Here is an 18,026-nt window from a genome sequence, read left to right as displayed (position 1 = left end):
ATACGAAACTCTCCATATACATTAGTATCTATAAGCATATGAACACACCTTTGTAACAGGCAAATCCAAAAGATTTTAAATGTTGAATTTTTGTAGAGGCATCTTTATGTGTTACAAAAAGAATTTACTTCGCTGTTTGCAAATATTAATATATCAACTAATCCTGATCTGCAGAACTGTAGATTTCAGCATATAACACACTAAGAACACACAACTATTAGGGAAAGAAAACATACCTGCAAAGTCTATCCTGTAGCTGAATTTGGAAGTGGTAAAAGAAATGGAGCCACAAGGGTTTGCTTTGAAGCTGTTTTCGATATCTTCACTGCTAACTGAACACTGAATGTTGGTATCCGGCTTTAAGACAAACCAGAAAGTTCATTTACCAGCTGTTCACAGAAATGGCTTGGCCACAGAGGCAGGTGCTGGGGGACAAGACAGAGAATGGAGGGACAGAGGAAACTTGCTGACCTGTCCTAGTCACCAACACATGGGGAGATTGGCTAAGACAACATGTGGGCAATGGCTTAAGGATTTTCAGCACACACCAAAAAAAAACTCTAACAACTGGTTATAAGGCCTTTTTCCAAAGTATTGCAATGTTTTCAGATTACTGCCAAAATGACACACCTTAAGTGGCTCAAATCTTTTAAGTAGCCTCATAAGTGAGAAAAGAAAAAAGACCACAAACTTTTGAGTGTGGGCTCGCGTCTCAGCTTAACTGTTAATTAACTGAACTTTCCTGAGTTTCCCAGTCTTCGGCTGTTAAGAGAGTGTTGGCATCTGCTTTCAGGCTGCCATGGAGGAGAACACACATCCACGCCCTCTGACCTGACACTGGGAGCACAGAGGCGCTTCGTGCAGGCTTGGTCTCTTCCCCGACCGTCTGTCCACCAATCCAGGCCTGGCCTTGTGCACCCATGCCCAGACGACACACCCTGCAGACACACTCATCCCGCAGACATGCTCACCCTCTGGACACACAGAAAACACACACCATACCTTCTAAGAAAACACTGTGAAAACCTGGGGAAGGGGAGAGGAGCCAGAAGAGCCTGATTTTTCCTTTAGCTCTGCTCTCTGACTTCTCTAAGGTTTGGTTTCTGGCGGGTGCAGCTTCTACTGATTTTTCACGTGAGCAGGACGATGCTCCATGCGTTTCACCCCCGCCGCCCCACCCAGAGGGGCGCTACCTGAAACACGTGCCACTTGCCGCACTCCGCCAAGTAGAACCAGCCCCATTGCGTGTCTGACGTGTCCATCTCATCCACCTCGCTGTCTGCCGTCTTGGGTAAGATTTCTTCTGCTTTGTGAAACATCTCCTGAAGAGCCGGAAAGAGAGAGATCCTTCTCTGAGTAACCAGTGTGCTGTTTACATATCACCTTTTTTTTTTTACTTATTTACTTAATATATTTACTTGGCTGCAAGTCCAGGGGGCGCTAGTGGTAAAGAATCCACCTGCCAATGCAGGAGACTTAAGAAACACAAGTTTGATCCCCGGGTCAGGAAGATTCCCTGGAGGAGGAAATGGCAATTCACTCCAGTATTCTTGCCTGGAGAACCCCATGGACAGAGGAGCCTAGTGGGCCATGGTCCATAGCATCACCAAGGGTCGGACACGACTGAAGTGACTTAGCAGCCACACCACATCTTGGTTGTGGCACGTGGGATCCCATTCCCTAGCCAAGGATTGAACATCAGCCCCCCTGCATTGGTAACACTCAGTCTGAGCCAGTGGACACCAGGAAGCTTCTACACATCCTCTTTCTTCTCGCAAAGAGCTGTGTGTCAACTGTGATACTGACAGACAGCACTCTGGCTCACATGCTGGCTCTGAAGATAGACATCTAAAATGATGAATACCACATCTGCACAGCGGACACGGAACATAAAGCTCCAGTTTTTAGCAGCAACTGCTGGAGAAACAGTTTGGAGGTTTTGGATTAACTGCTTATACGAGAAGTTCCCAGAGTGGGCTGTTTAGAAAAAAAAAGGAAAGCTTCCATTTGCATGTGCTCAGTCTCTAAGTTGGGTGTGACTTTTTTGCGACCCTAGGACTGGAGCCCGCCAGGCTCCTCTGTTATTTCCCAGGCAACAATACTGGAGCGGGTTGCTGTTTCCTTCTCCAGGGAATCTTCCCAACCAAGGGGTCAACCCCAAATCTCTCACGTCTTCCACACTGGCAGGCAGGTTCTTTACCACTGCACCACCTGGGAAGCCTCGATTCAGTCTGGGATTATGAAGTAAACCACAAATTTTAATTTTACATTAAAACTGTCCATGGTCTGTTAAAAAATCGTGGCATTTAAAAAAACTACTACCATTGCTTAACAAATAAGACAATCAGACACTTGGGTGGATGTTTCGATGTCCATGCAACCACTTAAGTAAGCTGTATCAGCACCTAGAAGCACTCCAGCTTCTCAGTTTAGCGCTGAGAAATGTGTCTTATCCTACGTTCATGTATTTGGCTAAAGGATCCACACTACCACAACTAGTTAAGACCAAATACTGACACATTTGATTTTTGTTTTAAACATTTGTATTTTGGGAACTCCCTGGCGGTCCAGTGGCTGAGACTGGAGTTTTCACTGCCAGTGCTCGATTTAATCCCTGGCTAGGGAACTAAGATCCTGTAAGCTGTATGGCATATCTTTTTAAAAAGCAATTAATTAAGTATTCATATTTCGTTTAGTGGCATGGAAAGATGTTTATAATATATAGTATTGAGAGTACAAAGAAGGCTATAATAAATGCAAACAGTATGATCCAATTCTAATAAAAATATACATCTATCTTTACCCACATGAATGTGTATACGTCTATATATGCACGTGTATATGCATATACATGGAAAAGTCCAAATGGATATACATTTAACACGGCTTTCTCCCTGAATGTTAGGATAGTAATAGTAATATAATAGTAACCCTTATATGACTCTTCAGTTCAGTTCAGTTCAGTTCAGTTGCTCAGTCGTGTCCGACTCTTTGCAACCCCATGGACTGCAGCATGCCAGGCCTCCCTCTCCAACACCAACTCCCAGAGTTTACCCAAACTCATGTCCATCGAGTCAGTGATGCCATCCAACCATCTCATCCTCTGTCATCCCCTTCTCTTCCTGCCCTCAATCTTTCCAAGCATCAGTCTTTTCAAATGAGTCAGCTCTTTGCACCAGGTGGCCAAAGTGTTGTGAGTTTCAGCTTCAACATCAGTCCTCCCAATGAACACCCAGGGCTGATCTCCTTTAGGATGGACTCTTACTAGGTGCCAAATGATGCCCCAGCACTGCACAAGCAATACTCACAACAGCCCTGTAACACAGGCACTATTATTACCCCACATTTATAAATGAGAAGGTCACAACAGGGAAGCCAGGGTTCAAACCCAGGCAGTGCAGACCTAGGGTCTGTGCACTTCCACACCATGGAACACTGCTTTCTATTTCCTTATCAATGACTTTATAATCTTGTCTATATCATGTACGTTATTATTTTTGAAAGTTTTAAACATTTTTGGGTGGAGAATGTGATGAAGAGGAGGTCACCAGAAAAGAGGGAAAGAGGTGAGTCATGAAGATTCAACTTTACCTAGAATGTAGCTTTCTGTCCTCATTCTCTAAGGGTTTTTAAATTACTAAATTTGCACAGTTAATATATGAAAATATTCTCCTTGCAAAAAAAGCAAAACATTCAAGATAAAGACTTCTTTGACTGTCACTTCCCTTCCTGGTAGCTCTCAGCTTCTTTCTCCACGGTTAATCAATACTATTTTACTTAACTGTGTATCATTCAGACTTTGCTGTGTGTGTGCATATATGTGTGTGTGTTTCATCATACACACACACACAAAGTTAAATGGTTACTGGTGATTTGTCAAAACTTTAATTTCCTGTATCTCTGATTTTTTTTTTTTTTTTTTTTTTTGGCAAAGAATATGTACTACTTGGGTAATTTGGAAAATACTTGTTTTAAATTTCGTTCTTTAAAGTATCCAGAAGTGGTGTCACCTGGGATAAGCTTCTATGCCCTTGTTGAGACCACGGTTTCCTTCTCACAAACCTGAGATAGGAAGATCCTTCTTCCTGGGCTGCCGGGAGACATGATGCCCAGTCCTACAGAGTACCAAGCACAGTACCTGAGCACAGGGGATGGGGCTTGTTATTTTTTCATTCATGTTTGGAAACGCTCTCCAAGGAACACTTTGTAAAATTATGTTCAGGAATTTCCCTTCATGTTTTAAAGTGGATTGGCTGCTAAGAAATGAAAACCAGATCACCCTCGGAGCAAGAGCTGTAGATTTAGGCTCTGCTGTGTGGCTCAGTAGGTAAAGACTCCATCTGCCAACGCAGGAGACACAGCCTTGAACCCTGGGTCAGGAAGATCCCCTGGAGGAGGAAATGGCAACCCACTCCAGTGTTCTTGCCCGGAAAATCCCATGGACAGAGGCGCCTGGCGGGCTGCAGTCCGTAAGGTCACAGAGTCAGACGTGATTTAGCAGCTGAGCACACACGTACGCACATTCCACCTTATGTATTTTAACCCGGGAATAAAGGCAGTGATTTAAATTTTAAGATCAGTTGTATAAGTTATTCACAGCGCCTACTCTTCCTTCCTTATTACTTACTGTTCACCAAATTTGCCCATTTTACTGTGAGATACAGAAAGCAAGAGTGACCTAAATTTAGTTTTTCTTCCGAAAATAACTTGAAAAATTGCAAAGGATGAATTTCAAGGAAAGAGTTCAGATAAATATTTGGCTTATGAGTTCCATCTAGGAGGAAAGGGATGGGAAATAGAAAAGCCCCCTGGACACAGCAAACATGCAACCGGTGTGCTGTAGAGTGTCACACTAACCCAGGACCACACTGTGAGCCAGGTCACGAAGGGGCGTGTTCACCAGTCCTTTCCAGGCGGCCCATCATAGGCAGCTGTGTGTGTGTCAGCAGGCCAGAGACGGGGCGCCCAGGACAGACTTGTCTCATCATCCCTGTACAGAGAGGGCAATACCACAGGCTGGTACCACTGCCCTAAAGAGCTTCAGATTTTATAAAATTCTTCGTCAATTTACACTAATTTTTTCCTCCACATCCCAAGGCACAAAAGAAGTCATTACTCTCCAATTAATGTTGGGGGTGGACAAAATAGAGGAAAGATAATTACATTGTCTAGAATCACACAGCTGGCAGTTCAAAGATTCTAGAAATACCCGAGGCCTCTGGAGCGTTGGTTCTTCCCTAAGATGCCAGCCCCCTGTCTCTTCTCACCGCTGGGGCTAAAGGTGAATGTGACCACTTTGCTTCACAGATGCTGTGACTTTCTTTCTACAGACTCAGTTCATAAGACTAACTTGTATGGTTTTCAACAAGTTCACCCTCCAAAGGAATGGCTAGTGTATATAATTAGGCTCAAAGAGTTAAGTCAAGCTTCAGTGAATACCTTTAAAATACTGTAACCACAGAAGTAATGTATCGAGGTTAGAATACATTCATAGGCAACGAAAGGAGAGTGCGCAAGCTGTCCACCAGGGAGGAGGCAGTCAATAAACGTCAGTGAGATGGGTTCGATCAGCCAGGATGCCATCCTCAGCTTGATCTTCCGGTTAACCGGCAGACAATGATACTTCCTGCAAATCAGGCTGAGGAGAAAAAAAAAAAGTTAATGTAAAGTGGAAAAAAACGTTTTGTAAATTTTCAAGTGCAATGCGTATGCTGGTGGAGCCTGTCTACAATGCTAGCTATTCCAAAGGGAATATTTATGGGGCCTGGGAGCAATCAGTTTGGATCATCAAATTGAAAGGCTAGGTGGAAGATAAGATTAAAGTCAAAATCCTGGCCTGTGGGAGAAAACTGACATTCCAGATGGCTAAAACCCTCTGATGAGTTTATTAAAATAAGTATCAATTATTTGGCTAGTATAAACATAACACCTTGAGGAAATAATATTTGGTAATGAAAACCTCCTTGTTTCTTATATGTGTCAAAGTGTGAACTGTTAGTCGCTCAGTTGCGTCCGACTCTTTGCGATCCCATGGACCGCAGCCTCCTCTGTCCATGGGATAATCCAGGTAAGAATGCTAGAGTGGGTGCCATTTCCTGCTCCACGGAATCTTCCCAACCCAGGGATCAAACCTGGGTCTCTTGCACTGCAGGCAGATTCTTCACCAACTGAGCCACCAGGGAAGCCCCCGATTCTAAGAAGACGGTCCAAAACTGGCTATCGAAAGCTTAGAAACAGGGTGGAACTTTTGGAATGACAAAACTGCATTTTAACTGGTGGACGTTATTTAAAAGAACAACAACATTTAGTCTCTGGAAACTGTCCTAAGAGCATAAGGCAAAAGAAGCATTTGCTCAAGAAAATCTATGCAGTCTCAGAGCAGGCAAGGGAGGCTCTGGCCTCTGAGCTGAGGTCTGCTCCATCAGCCCCGCTCCGCCTGCTTTGTGTTGCAGACAAGAAGACGGGTTTCCTTTCTCCCCGGCTGGTAGTCTGGGGCTACGACACCCTGGAAGGGGCCGACTGCCCCACGTGCAGAAGGTCTGTTTCGGGCAGACAACACCAAGGACTCATCTCCTTTCCTCTACCCAGTCCCCACTCACTTGGTGGAAGCTCCTGTCCAGACCCAATGTGCTGTGAATACAGGGCCCTGACTGCTGCCACCTAGTTTGCTCCCAGGGTGAAGGATTCACGGCAGGAGGTTTAGTAAGTCAAGACCAAGGGCTGTCCCCTCTCACCCAGTGCCCACTCAGAGAAAGGTGGCACTCTGGGAAGAATGGGCTCCCATCTCCAGCTCCAGGTGCAGTGACACTGGGCTTCTATTCATGGGAGCAAAGGTACACCCCTGCTTAGGATGTAGAGATCCATGTATCTGCCTGAGGGGGTTGGCTCTACGTGAACAGAGAGTAGAGAACCTCATGCCTAAGAACGTTATTGAAAAAAAAATAGCAATCTTTTCATGAAATTAAGAAGAAGCTCTGATATAAGCAGAATGGCAGACTAGTCAAAAAGTAACATAAAGGACCAGGGAAAGCCAACAAGAGCCCACATGGAATCAGCAGTGGCAGTGGGAAGGCTGTGCACAAGCTCTCGGCTGCACCAACCCAGGAGTGGCCAGAGAAGGTCCTGGGGCGGATGCGGCATCTCCAAGGCTGCACACCAATCCATCAGCATGGGGGGAACCTCACTGGCACAAAGGGCTTAAACAGTTCTTCTAACAAAACACCGAGTGAACCGCCCTTTTCCGCCGAGTCGTTTATAAAAAAATCAGTTGTCTGTATGTTTGTGGGCCTACTTCTAGACCTTCTATTCTAATAAACATTTTTTCTCTCTTGAATACACGGTTTTGAGTGGAGTTTCATGTTATGTTGCTTGCTCAGTCATGTGCAACTCTCTGAACTGTAGCCCGCCAGGCTCCTTTATCCATGGAATTCTCCAGGCAAGAATACTGGACTGGCTTGCAATTTCCTCCTCCAGGGGATCTTCCAGATCCAGGGATTGAACCCACGTCTCTGGCATCTCCTGCATTAGCAGGTGGATTCTTTACCACTAGTGCCACTTAGGAAGGCCACAGTTTCATACTGAATCTTTTAATCAGGTAGCGTTCAGTTCAGTGGCTCAGATGGTAGAGCGTCTGCCTGCAATACGGGAGACCCAGGTTCGATCCCTGGGTTGGGAAGATCTCCTGGAGAAGGAAATGGCAACCCACTCCAGTATTCTTGCCTGGAGAATCCCAGGGACGGAGGAGCCTGGTAGGCTACAGTCCACGGAGTCGTAAAGAGTCGGACATGACTGAGCGACTTCACGTCACTTCACTTCACTTCAGCGTTCAGTTCAGTTGCTCAGTCGTGTCTTTGCGACCCCATGAACCACAACACGCCAGGCCTCCCTGTCCATCACCAACTCCCGGAGTCCACCCAAACCCATGTCCATTGAGTTGGTGATGCCATCCAACCATCTCATCCTCTGTCTTCCCCTTCTCCTCCTGCCCTCAATCTTTCCCAGCATCAGGGTCTTTTCAAATGAGTCAGCTCTTCACATCAGGTGGCTAAAGTATTGGAGTTTCAGCTTCAACATCAGTCCTTCCAATGAACACCCAGGACTGATCTCCTTTAGGATGGACTGGTTGGATCTCCTTGCAGTCCAAGGGACTCTCAAGAGTCATCTTCAACACCACAGTTCAAAAGCACCAATTCTTCAGTGCTCAGCTTTCTTCATATTCCAACTCTCACACCCATACATGACCACTGGAAAAACCATAGCCTTGACTAGACGGACCTTTGTTGGCAAAGCAATGTCTCTGCTTTCGAATATGCTATCTAGGTTGGTCATAACTTTTCTTCCAAGGAGTAAGCGTCTTTTAATTTCATGGCTACAGTCACCATCTGCAGTGATTTTGGAGCCCCCCCAAAACAAAGTCTGACACTGTTTCCACTGTTTCCCCATCCATTTCCCATGAAGTGATGGGACCAGATGCCATGATCTTAGTTTTCTGAATGCTGAGCTTTAAGCCAACTTTTTCACTCTCCTCTTTCACTTTCATCAAGAGGCTTTTTAGTTCCTCTTCACTTTCTCCCATAAGGGTGGTGTCAACTGCATATCTGAGGTTATTGATATTTCTCCTGGCAATCTTGCCTCCAGCTTGTGCTTCTTTCAGCCCAGCATTTCTCATGATGTACTCTGCATATAAGTTAAATAAGCAGGGTGACAATATACAGCCTTGACATACTCCTTTTCCTATTTGGAGCCAGTCTGTTGTCCCATGTCCAGCTCTAACTGTTGCTTCCTGACCTGTATACAGGTTTCTCAAGAGGCAGGTCAGGTGGTCTGGTTAGCACTCCAAATTTGTTCTTCCTTCTCAGAACTGGTTTGGCAAGTCTAGGTCCGTTCATGTTTGATTGGGATTGAATAGTGAGTGAGCTACCCGGGAGAACTGGCATCTCAACAATATTTAGTATTCCAACCTGTGAATGAGGTATGTCTCTTGACATACCTCATATTTACATCTTCTTTAACTGTTTTCAATAATGTTTTATAGTTTTTGGTGTACAGATCCCACACATCATTTCTGCAAGATTCATGCCTAGGTATGTCATATTTTTGATACTACTGTAAATGGAACTGCATTTGAAATTTCAATTTTTGATTGAATGTTGCTAGTATGTAGAGATATGTTGATTTGGGGATATGGTTTCTGTAATTTGGCAACCTTAGTAAACTCACTTATTATTTCTAGAAAACTTCTGGACATTTCATCACATTTTCTATACAGGCGTCATACAGACTGAAGCTTTCCTTCTTTCTCCTAGCATACAGATGTCTGTTCTTTTCTGTGCTTTCTTTTTCTTGTCTTACTGCACTGGTTATAATTTCTAGGATAAAGGTGCATAAACAATAAGCATCACTTCCTCTTTCCTGATCTTAGTGGGGAAGCATTCAGTCTTTGACTACCAAGTTTGATATTAGATACAGGTTATTTCATAGATGTCCCTTGGGTCAGGGGTCCCCAAGGTCAACCTCAGGCTCATGAGAGAATTCACAGGACTCAGAGTTGGTTGATTCATGGCTACAGTTTATTACAGTAAAAGTATACAGAGTAAAATAAACACCACGGGGAAAGCGGACGGGGTGAAGGCCAGAGGAACCATGTTCAAGCTTTCAAGTGTCCCTTCCCACTGGAGTCACACAGGACACCTAATTCTCCCAGAAACTATGTGGGCAACAAAGTGCTGCCCACCAGGGACATTCACCTGAGCCTAGGTGTCCAGGGTTCTACTGGGTATTGGTCATGCAAGCATATAGCACCTGTGTGGGTGACCCACCTCAGCTGCCAAAGTTCCAGACCTCCAGAAGGTTAGAACTCACCATGAATCACACTGCTGGTATAAACTATCTGGACACTGATAGAGAATGGCTGAAGATTGCGAGCATGCAATTACACTCATTAGATAACCAATTCCAAGAGTTCAGTTCTTTGGAGTTCAGGAAAGAACAGTCATGAAAATAGGCTCTTTCTTGAGAATGTGCAGTTTGAGCAGCCCAGGCCTGTTTAGTTAACCTTTTCTGTACAGGAGGGCCTAGAGGAGCTATCCCACGTTGAAGGTCAGGAAGGGCGGCAGTGAGGAGATACCCTTCGTCCAAGGTAAGGAGCAGCGGCTGCGCTTTGCTGGAGCAGCCGTGAAGAGATACCCCACGCCCAAGGTAAGAGAAACCCAAGTAAGATGGTAGCTGTTGCAAGAGGGCATCAGAGGGCAGACACACTGAAACCACACTCACAGAAAACTAGCCAATCTAATCACACTAGGACCACGCGTCTGAGCCACCACGGAAGTCCCACTAGGACCACAGCCTTGTCTAACTCAATGAAACCAAGCCATGCCCGCAGGGCAACCCAAGACAGGCGGGTCATGGTGGAGAGGTCTAACAGAATGTGGTCCACTGGAGAAGGGAATGGCAAACCACTTCAGTATTCTTGCCCTGACAACGCCACGAACAGCATGAAAAGGCAAAATAATAGGATACTGAACGAGGAACTCCCCAGGTCAGTAGGTGCCCAATATGCTACTGGAGATCAGTGGAGAAATAACTCCAGAAAGAATGAAGGGATGGAGCCAAAGCAAAAACAGTACCCAGCTGTGGACGTGACTGTGATAGAAGCAAGGTCCGATGCCTTAAAGAGCAATATTGCATAGGAACCTGGAAAGTCAGGTCCATGAATCAAGGCAAATTGGAAGTGGTCAAACAAGAGATGGCAAGAGTGAACGTTAACATTCTAGGAATCAGCAAACTAAAATGGACTGAATTTAACTCAGATGACCATTATATCTACTACTGCGGGCAGGAATCCCTCAGAAGAAATGGAGTAGCCATCATGGTCAACAAAGAGTCTGAAATGCAGTACTTGGATGCAAGCTCAAAAATGACAGAATGATCTCTGTTCGTTTCCAAGGCAAACCATGCAATTATCACCGTAATCCAAGTCTATGCCCCAACCAGTAACACTGAAGAAGCTGAAGTTGAACGGTTCTATGAAGACCTACAAGACCTTGTAGAACTAACACCCAAAAAAGATGTCCTTTTCATTATAGGGGACTGGAATGCAAAAGTAGGAAGTCAAGAAACACCTGGAGTAACAGGCAAATTGGGCCTTGGAATGGGGAATGAAACAGGGCAAAGACTAATAAGAGTTTTGCCAAGAACATGCACTGGTCATAGCAAACACCCTCTTCCAACAACACAAGAGAACACTCTACACATGGACATCGCCAGATGGTCAACACCGAAATCAGAATGATTATATTCTTTGCAGCCAAAGATGGAGAAGCTCTATACAGTCAACAAAAACAAGACCGGGAGCTGACTGTGGCTCAGATCATGAACTCCTTACTGCCAAATTCAGACTTAAATTGAAGGAAGTAGGGAAAACCACTAGACCATTCAGGTATGACCTAAATCAAATCCCTTATGATTATACAGTGGAAGTGAGAAATAGATTTAAGGGCCTAGATCTGATAGATAGAGTGCCTGATGAACTATGGAATGAGGATCATGACATTGTACAGGAGACAGGGATCAAGACCATCCCCATGGAAAAGAAATGCAAAAAAGCAAAATGGCTGTCTGGGGAGGCCTTAATAATAGCTGTGGAAAGAAGAGAAGCGAAAAGCAAAGGAGAAAAGGAAAGATATAAGCATCTGAATGCAGAGTTCCAAAGAACAGCAAGAAGAGATAAGAAAGCCTTCCTCAGTGATCAATGCAAAGAAATAGAGGAAAACAACAGAATGGGAAAGACTAGAGATCTCTTCAAGAAAATTAGAGATACCAAGGGAACATTTCATGCAAAGATGGGCTCAATAAAGGACAGAAATGGTCTGGACCTAATAGAAGCAGAAGATATTAAGAAGAGGTGGCAAGAATACACAGAAGAACTGTACAAAAAAGATCTTCACAACCCAGATATCACGATGGTGTGATCACTCATCTAGAGCCAGACATCCTGGAATGTGAAGTGAAGTGGGCCTTAGAAAGCATCACTACCAACAAAGCTAGTGGAGGTGATGGAATTCCAGTGGAGTTATTTCAAATCCTGAAAGATGATGCTGTCAAAGTGCTGCACTCAATATGCCAGCAAATTTGGAAAACTCAGCAGTGGCCACAGGACTGGAAAAGGTCAGTTTTCATTAATCCCAAAGAAAGGCAATGCCAAAGAACGCTCAAACTACCGCACAATTACACTCATCTCACATGCTAGTAAAGTGATACTTAAAATTCTCCAAGCCAGGCTTCAACAATACGTGAACCGTGAACTTCCAGATGTTCAAGCTGGGTTTAGAAAAGGCAGAGGAACCAGAGATCAAATTGCCAACATTTGCTGGATCATCGAAAAAGCAAGAGAGTTCCAGAAAAACATCTATTTCTGTTTTATTGACTATGCCTAGGCCTTTGACTGTGTGGATCACAATAAACAGTGGAAAATTCTGAGAGAGATGAGAATACCAGACCACCTGACCTGCCTCTTGAAAAATCTGTATGCAGGTCAGGAAGCAACAGTTAGAACTGGACATGGAACAACAGACTGGTTCCAAATAGGAAAAGGAGTGTGTCAAGGCTGTATATTGTCACCCTGCTTATTTAACTTATATGCAGAGTACATCATGAGAAACGCTGGACTGGAAGAAACACAAGCTGGAATCAAGATTGCTGGGAGAAATATCAATAACATCAGATATGCAGATGACATCATCCTTATGGCAGAAAGTGAAGAGGAACTAAAAAGCCTCTTGATCAAAGTGAAAGAGGAGAGTGAAAAAGTTGGCTTAAAGCTCAACATTCAGAAAACTAAGATCATGGCATCTGGTCCCATCACTTCATGGGAAATAGATGGGGAAACAGTGGACACAGAGTCAGACTTTGTTTTTTTGGGCTCCAAAATCACTGCAGATGGTGACTGCAGCCATGAAATTAAAAGACGCTTACTCCTTGGAAGAAAAGTTATGACCAACCTAGATAGCACATTCAAAAGCAGAGACGTTATTTTGCCGACTAAGGTCCGTCTAGTCAAGGCTATGGTTTTTCCTGTGGTCATGTATGGATGTGAAGAAGGCTGAGTGCCGAAGAATTGATGCTTTTGAAATGTGGTGTTGGAGAAGACTCTTGAGAGTCCCTTGGACTACAAGGAGATCCAACCAGTCCATTCTGAAGGAGATCAGCCCTGGGATTTCTTTGGAAGGAATGATGCTAAAGCTGAAACTCCAGTACTTTGGCCACCTCATGCGAAGAGTTGACTCATTGGAAAAGACTCTGATGCTGGGAGGGATTGGGGGCAGGAGGAGAAGGGGACGACCGAGGATGAGATGGCTGGATGGCATCACTGACTCGATGGACGTGAGTCTGAGTGAACTCCGGGAGTTGGTGATGGACAGGGAGGCCTGGCGTGCTGCGATTCATGGGGTCGCAAAGAGTCGGACACGACTGAGAGACTGAACTGAACTGTACACCCCTTCTCAGGCTGAGCATGTTTTCTTCCGGTCCTAGGCAGCTGACCTTGTATCAGGAAGAGATACTGGATTTTGTCAAATGCATTTTCTGCATGCATTGAAATAAATCATATGGTTTTTCATTTTAGGGTATTTGCAGATGAGTTATACTGATTGCTGGGCTTCCCTGATGGCTCAGATGATAAAGAATCTGCCTACAATGCAGGAGACCTGGGTTTGATCCCTGGGTCAGGAAGATCCCTTGAAGAGAATGGCTACCCACTCCAATATTCCCCCTGAAGAATCCCATGCACAGAAGTGCACATGGTGGGCCACAGTCCATGGGGTCACAAAGAGTCAGACATGACTGAGTGACTAACACATACTGATTGCTATTCAGATATTAAACAAACCTTGAATTTGGGGGATAAACACCATTTGGTAATGATGCATTAACCTTATATATATATTAATAGGTCTAATGTGCTAAAATTGTCTTTAGAATGTTTGCATCCACATTCATTAGGGATGTTGATCTGTAGTTGTCTTATAGCGTCTTTGACTGGTTTTGGTATTGGCATGGTGACAGTTTCATAGAATGAGTGGTGAAGTATTACCTTAACTTCAATTTTCTGAAAGTCTAAGCAAAATTGGTATTCTTTCTTTCTTAAATGTTTATAAAAATCACTGGCAAGCAACTACACCTGCAGTTTTCTTTGTGGGTAAGTTTCTTCTACAAATTTAAATTCTTTAGTAAATATTGGGCTATTTGTGTGATTTATTTCTTGAGCGTGCTTTGGTAATTTGTGTCTTAGAACATGTCAATTTTATCTCAGTCATCACACTAATTGACATTCAGTTGTTCATAACATCCCGTTACTATCCTTTCACATTTGTAGAATATGTAGTGATATTGTCTGTCTCATTCTCAATATTGGTAATCTGTATTCCTTTTTTCTATTTTTTCTTCTGGTTTCATTTTCTCTGTTGTTTCATTTTCGTGATTTTCACTCTAAACTTTATCTTTCTTCCTGCTTTAGTTTAATTTGCTCTTCTTTTTCTCATTTCTTAAGGAGGAAGCTGGGGTCACTGATTTGTGACTTTATATATATATAAAAGCATCTATAACTTGCCCTGAGTAATGCTTAGCAGCATACCACAAATTTGATAGGTTTTCATGTTCTATTTTTCCTTATTTCTTTAATCAATGGGTTTTGTAAGGTTACTATTTACTTACCAATACTCGCGGATTTCACAGATCTTTTGTTTACTGAATTCTAATTTAATTCCATTTCACTCAGAGAGTACACCTATGACCCAAATTCTTTTAAATGTATTTAGACTCCTTTCATGGCCTAGAAATATGACCTATCTTGCTAAATATTCTGTGTAATTAAAAAAGAAATGTGTATTCAGCAGTTGTTGGATGTAATTAATGGTCTATAAATATTGATTATGTGAAGCTGATGTTGATACTGTTGTTCAAGTCTTCTATACCCTTGCCCATTCATAACTACTTATTCCATCAATTACTGAGACAGGAGTATGAAAATCTCCAACTGGGATTTGTCTATTTCCCCTTACAGTTTTATTAGTTTTGTTCCATGTATCTTGATACTGTTATTGGGTGTATAAATGTTTAAGGCTGTTTCTGATGAACTGACTTCTTTATCATTAGGATACGGCATTCTTTATAACTAATAATACCATTATCACTGAAACCTACTATAATATTAATATACCAGTCTTTGTCTCAACTAGAGTTAGCACTGTGTATCTCTTTCCATTTAGTTTTATCCTACTTGTGTCTTCATTTTCCATGTGTGTTACCTGTGGACAATTTACAGTTGGGTTTTGCTTTTTAATCTAATCTGACAATCTGCCTTCTAACTGGGATGTCTGGCATATTATTTATTATTATTGATTGGTTAGGTTTATCATCTTGCTATTTGCTTTTTACTTGTCCCCTTTTCATCTTTTTTTTCAATCTTCTTTTCAGCTGAGTGCTCTGGGGATTCCGCCTCATCTCCTGTGGAGGCTTACTAACTATAACTGTGTGTCTACACACACTGTGCTTATTGGTTCCCTTTCCAGGCACGCTAAACCCTACTCTAACTTAGGTTTTCCAGCTTCTGGCCCAGCACCTCCTACCACTGTCACAGACAGACACGCGCATGCACACAGGCGCTTGCCAGGACCTCCAGTGAGCTGTGCTCAGTCCTGTGCACCTTTATCAGACCTTATCTTATTTAATCTCTCAGGACATTTTACCCGTTAATCTAAATTACTGTTTTCTCAGTTTTCATTGAATCACACTCTCCAAATCATCTCAGATTTCTGGTCATGATCCTCAACCCTTTGCAACTTTACATCTATTCAAGCTATAACTTCACAGGTTCCTGGTGCTTGGTCCTAGTCCCTTTTTGTCTTCCTTAGCATCTTTAAAACATGGTCCTTAAGAATTAGGAAGTAGTTCAAGGGCATTTTCAGAGAAAAAAAGGTAAAGGAAGAAATCTGTTCACATGCAGTTTGCAAAGTTGAAATATAAGATTAATAATGACTTTCACAAAAATCCTTTATTTTCTTACCATAATGCCTATGTTCAGTCTGTGTTAATCAGTTCATATAAGCTGGTGTTCAGCAAATATAATGGTGTAAAAACAAATAAACTTCTACACAATTTTCAAACAGAGCCCAAATCAATCTGCTTTGTTGATAAGGATACAGAGGAACTCAGGCTAAACAGGCATTACCTAGGTAAAATGAGTAAAAGTCTTGATATTGCTGAGAACCTGTCAATCCAAATTTAACGCCCAATTTAACTGCTGTGCCCCCCCAAAAAAACAAGCTACTGACAAAATTTCTTTATTAAATTACTGTTGGAAGTCACATCTTATCAATGGCAAATGATACAGCAGAGTGATTGTTATCACTTGAGTGTTTCAACATGTATTTAGTTTTAAAATTGAACCGACTACTAGAGAGAAAATACAAATCCATTCTTGTAGTACATGTAGTACGTAACGGTAGGAAAACTCGACAGCCTTCTGTTCTGTTTACTGATGGGAACTCATGGTACAGGTGAAGTTGGCTTTCATTCAGGCAATGATACTTTTGTGGGCTGTGACGTGGGCTGGAAAAGGTGCAATTTATTCACAACTAAAAGAGCTCAAGCTATACAAACAGCAAGGAGATGTGCTGCTGGGTTCCTAAATGATGCTTAAACATCTGGGACACTCAGAAGGCAGCGATGCGCCTCCCGATTGTAACTGGCTGTGGAAGGAAAAAGTGAAAACCAAATACCAGCAAATCCTGCCACCTCAGAGCACGTGCTTTCATATGCTGAAGGAAGAAATGGCAGTGTCTGTAAGAGTCCTCTCCCCACCTGACTTACCGGCTGCCAAGGATAAAAGTGCTGACAAGAGTTGCTGAAGGTAGGGATGAGATTAAAAACACTTCTTCGTGATACGGATTAAGCCTATGGTCATGCTTGATTTCCAGAGGCCTAAGGAAGTGATGCTGACTAGTCAGCATCGTAAATAATGGCAACCTACTAGTACAAGGCAAAAATATCCCTAAAGCTTTTTTTACCCCAAATTTTAATGCTGAGAATACAATACCAGATTTCACAAAGTCACCAAACTATGCTGGAAATGGGTCAATTGCTAGGCTCTGATTTCTTCCAAGAATCTGATGGTTTTCCTGACTCATCAGAGAGTAAGACTGACCTTAGTATTGTGAATATATAAAGAACACAACCAGTGTTACAAGAGAACAGGAAAAGATACTTTCCAGAGACTGAAGCAGTCCAAGAATCCGCTTGCTCCCATCTTCCAAACATCCTGGCTGGTTGAATCCTACAGTTATCTGATATTATAAGTGTGTCAATTTGGCAACTGGGTTGACCTGGGTTGATCCACCCTGCTCTCCTCAACCCTGGACCACACACTACAGCTCCCTAAGTGCCTCCCCATGGTCCTTCAGATGTCCGTCCGTGTAAGTTCCAGTCGCTGCCAGAACAAACCACCACCAACTCAGTGGCTTAAAAGAACACACTTTCTCATCTCACAGATCTGTTGCGGTCTGATGTGGGCCTCACAGGCTAAAATTAAGGTGGGCTTGGTTCCTATCTGGAGGCTGTCGGGGGCTCAATTTCCTCCGCTTTTCCAGCTTCTAAAAGCCAATCAATCGCACTGCTTGCTTATGGCTCCCTTAGTCCACCTCCAGTCAGCAACGACGCACATCTGTGGCTCTGCCTCCAGCCTCACGCTCCCTGACTCACTCCTATCGCCATCTTCTGCTTTTAAGGACCCAGTGATGATGACACTGGGTACACCTGTACAATTCAAGACACAATCCCCACTGTTAGTCAGCTGACTGGCAATCTTAACTCCCCTTTGCTCTGTGACCTGACAAGAGTCACACTTTCTGGTGACCAGGATGTGGAGATCTTTGGCAGCCCATCACTCTGCCTCGCACACTCTCTTAACACAGAACTCATCTTCCCCACAGCAGCCAGAATGATCTTTGTAAAACCCCTCCTCCAAGGGTAAA

At 43.3% G+C, this 18,026-nt stretch overlaps 1 protein-coding gene across 1 annotated transcript in view; it reads right to left on the bottom strand.

The window, feature by feature from the left end:
- Positions 1 to 18,026, bottom strand: part of PARP11 (poly(ADP-ribose) polymerase family member 11) — a 35,849-nt gene that overhangs the window by 11,265 nt on the left and 6,558 nt on the right. The window contains exons 2-4 of the mRNA XM_052640735.1: positions 5,440 to 5,638; positions 1,194 to 1,322; positions 237 to 357 (exon numbers count right to left, since the gene is read on the bottom strand). Coding sequence (XP_052496695.1) covers positions 237 to 357; positions 1,194 to 1,322; positions 5,440 to 5,583 — 394 coding nt within the window. The 5' untranslated portion in view covers positions 5,584 to 5,638. The remainder of the gene's footprint in view (positions 1 to 236; positions 358 to 1,193; positions 1,323 to 5,439; positions 5,639 to 18,026) is intronic.

The sequence above is a fragment of the Budorcas taxicolor genome, chromosome 5 (assembly GCF_023091745.1).
Source record: "Budorcas taxicolor isolate Tak-1 chromosome 5, Takin1.1, whole genome shotgun sequence".
Lineage (NCBI taxonomy): Eukaryota > Metazoa > Chordata > Mammalia > Artiodactyla > Bovidae > Budorcas > Budorcas taxicolor.
Note: the sequence above shows the minus strand (reverse complement) of the source record. Positions and strands in the feature narration are given on the sequence as shown.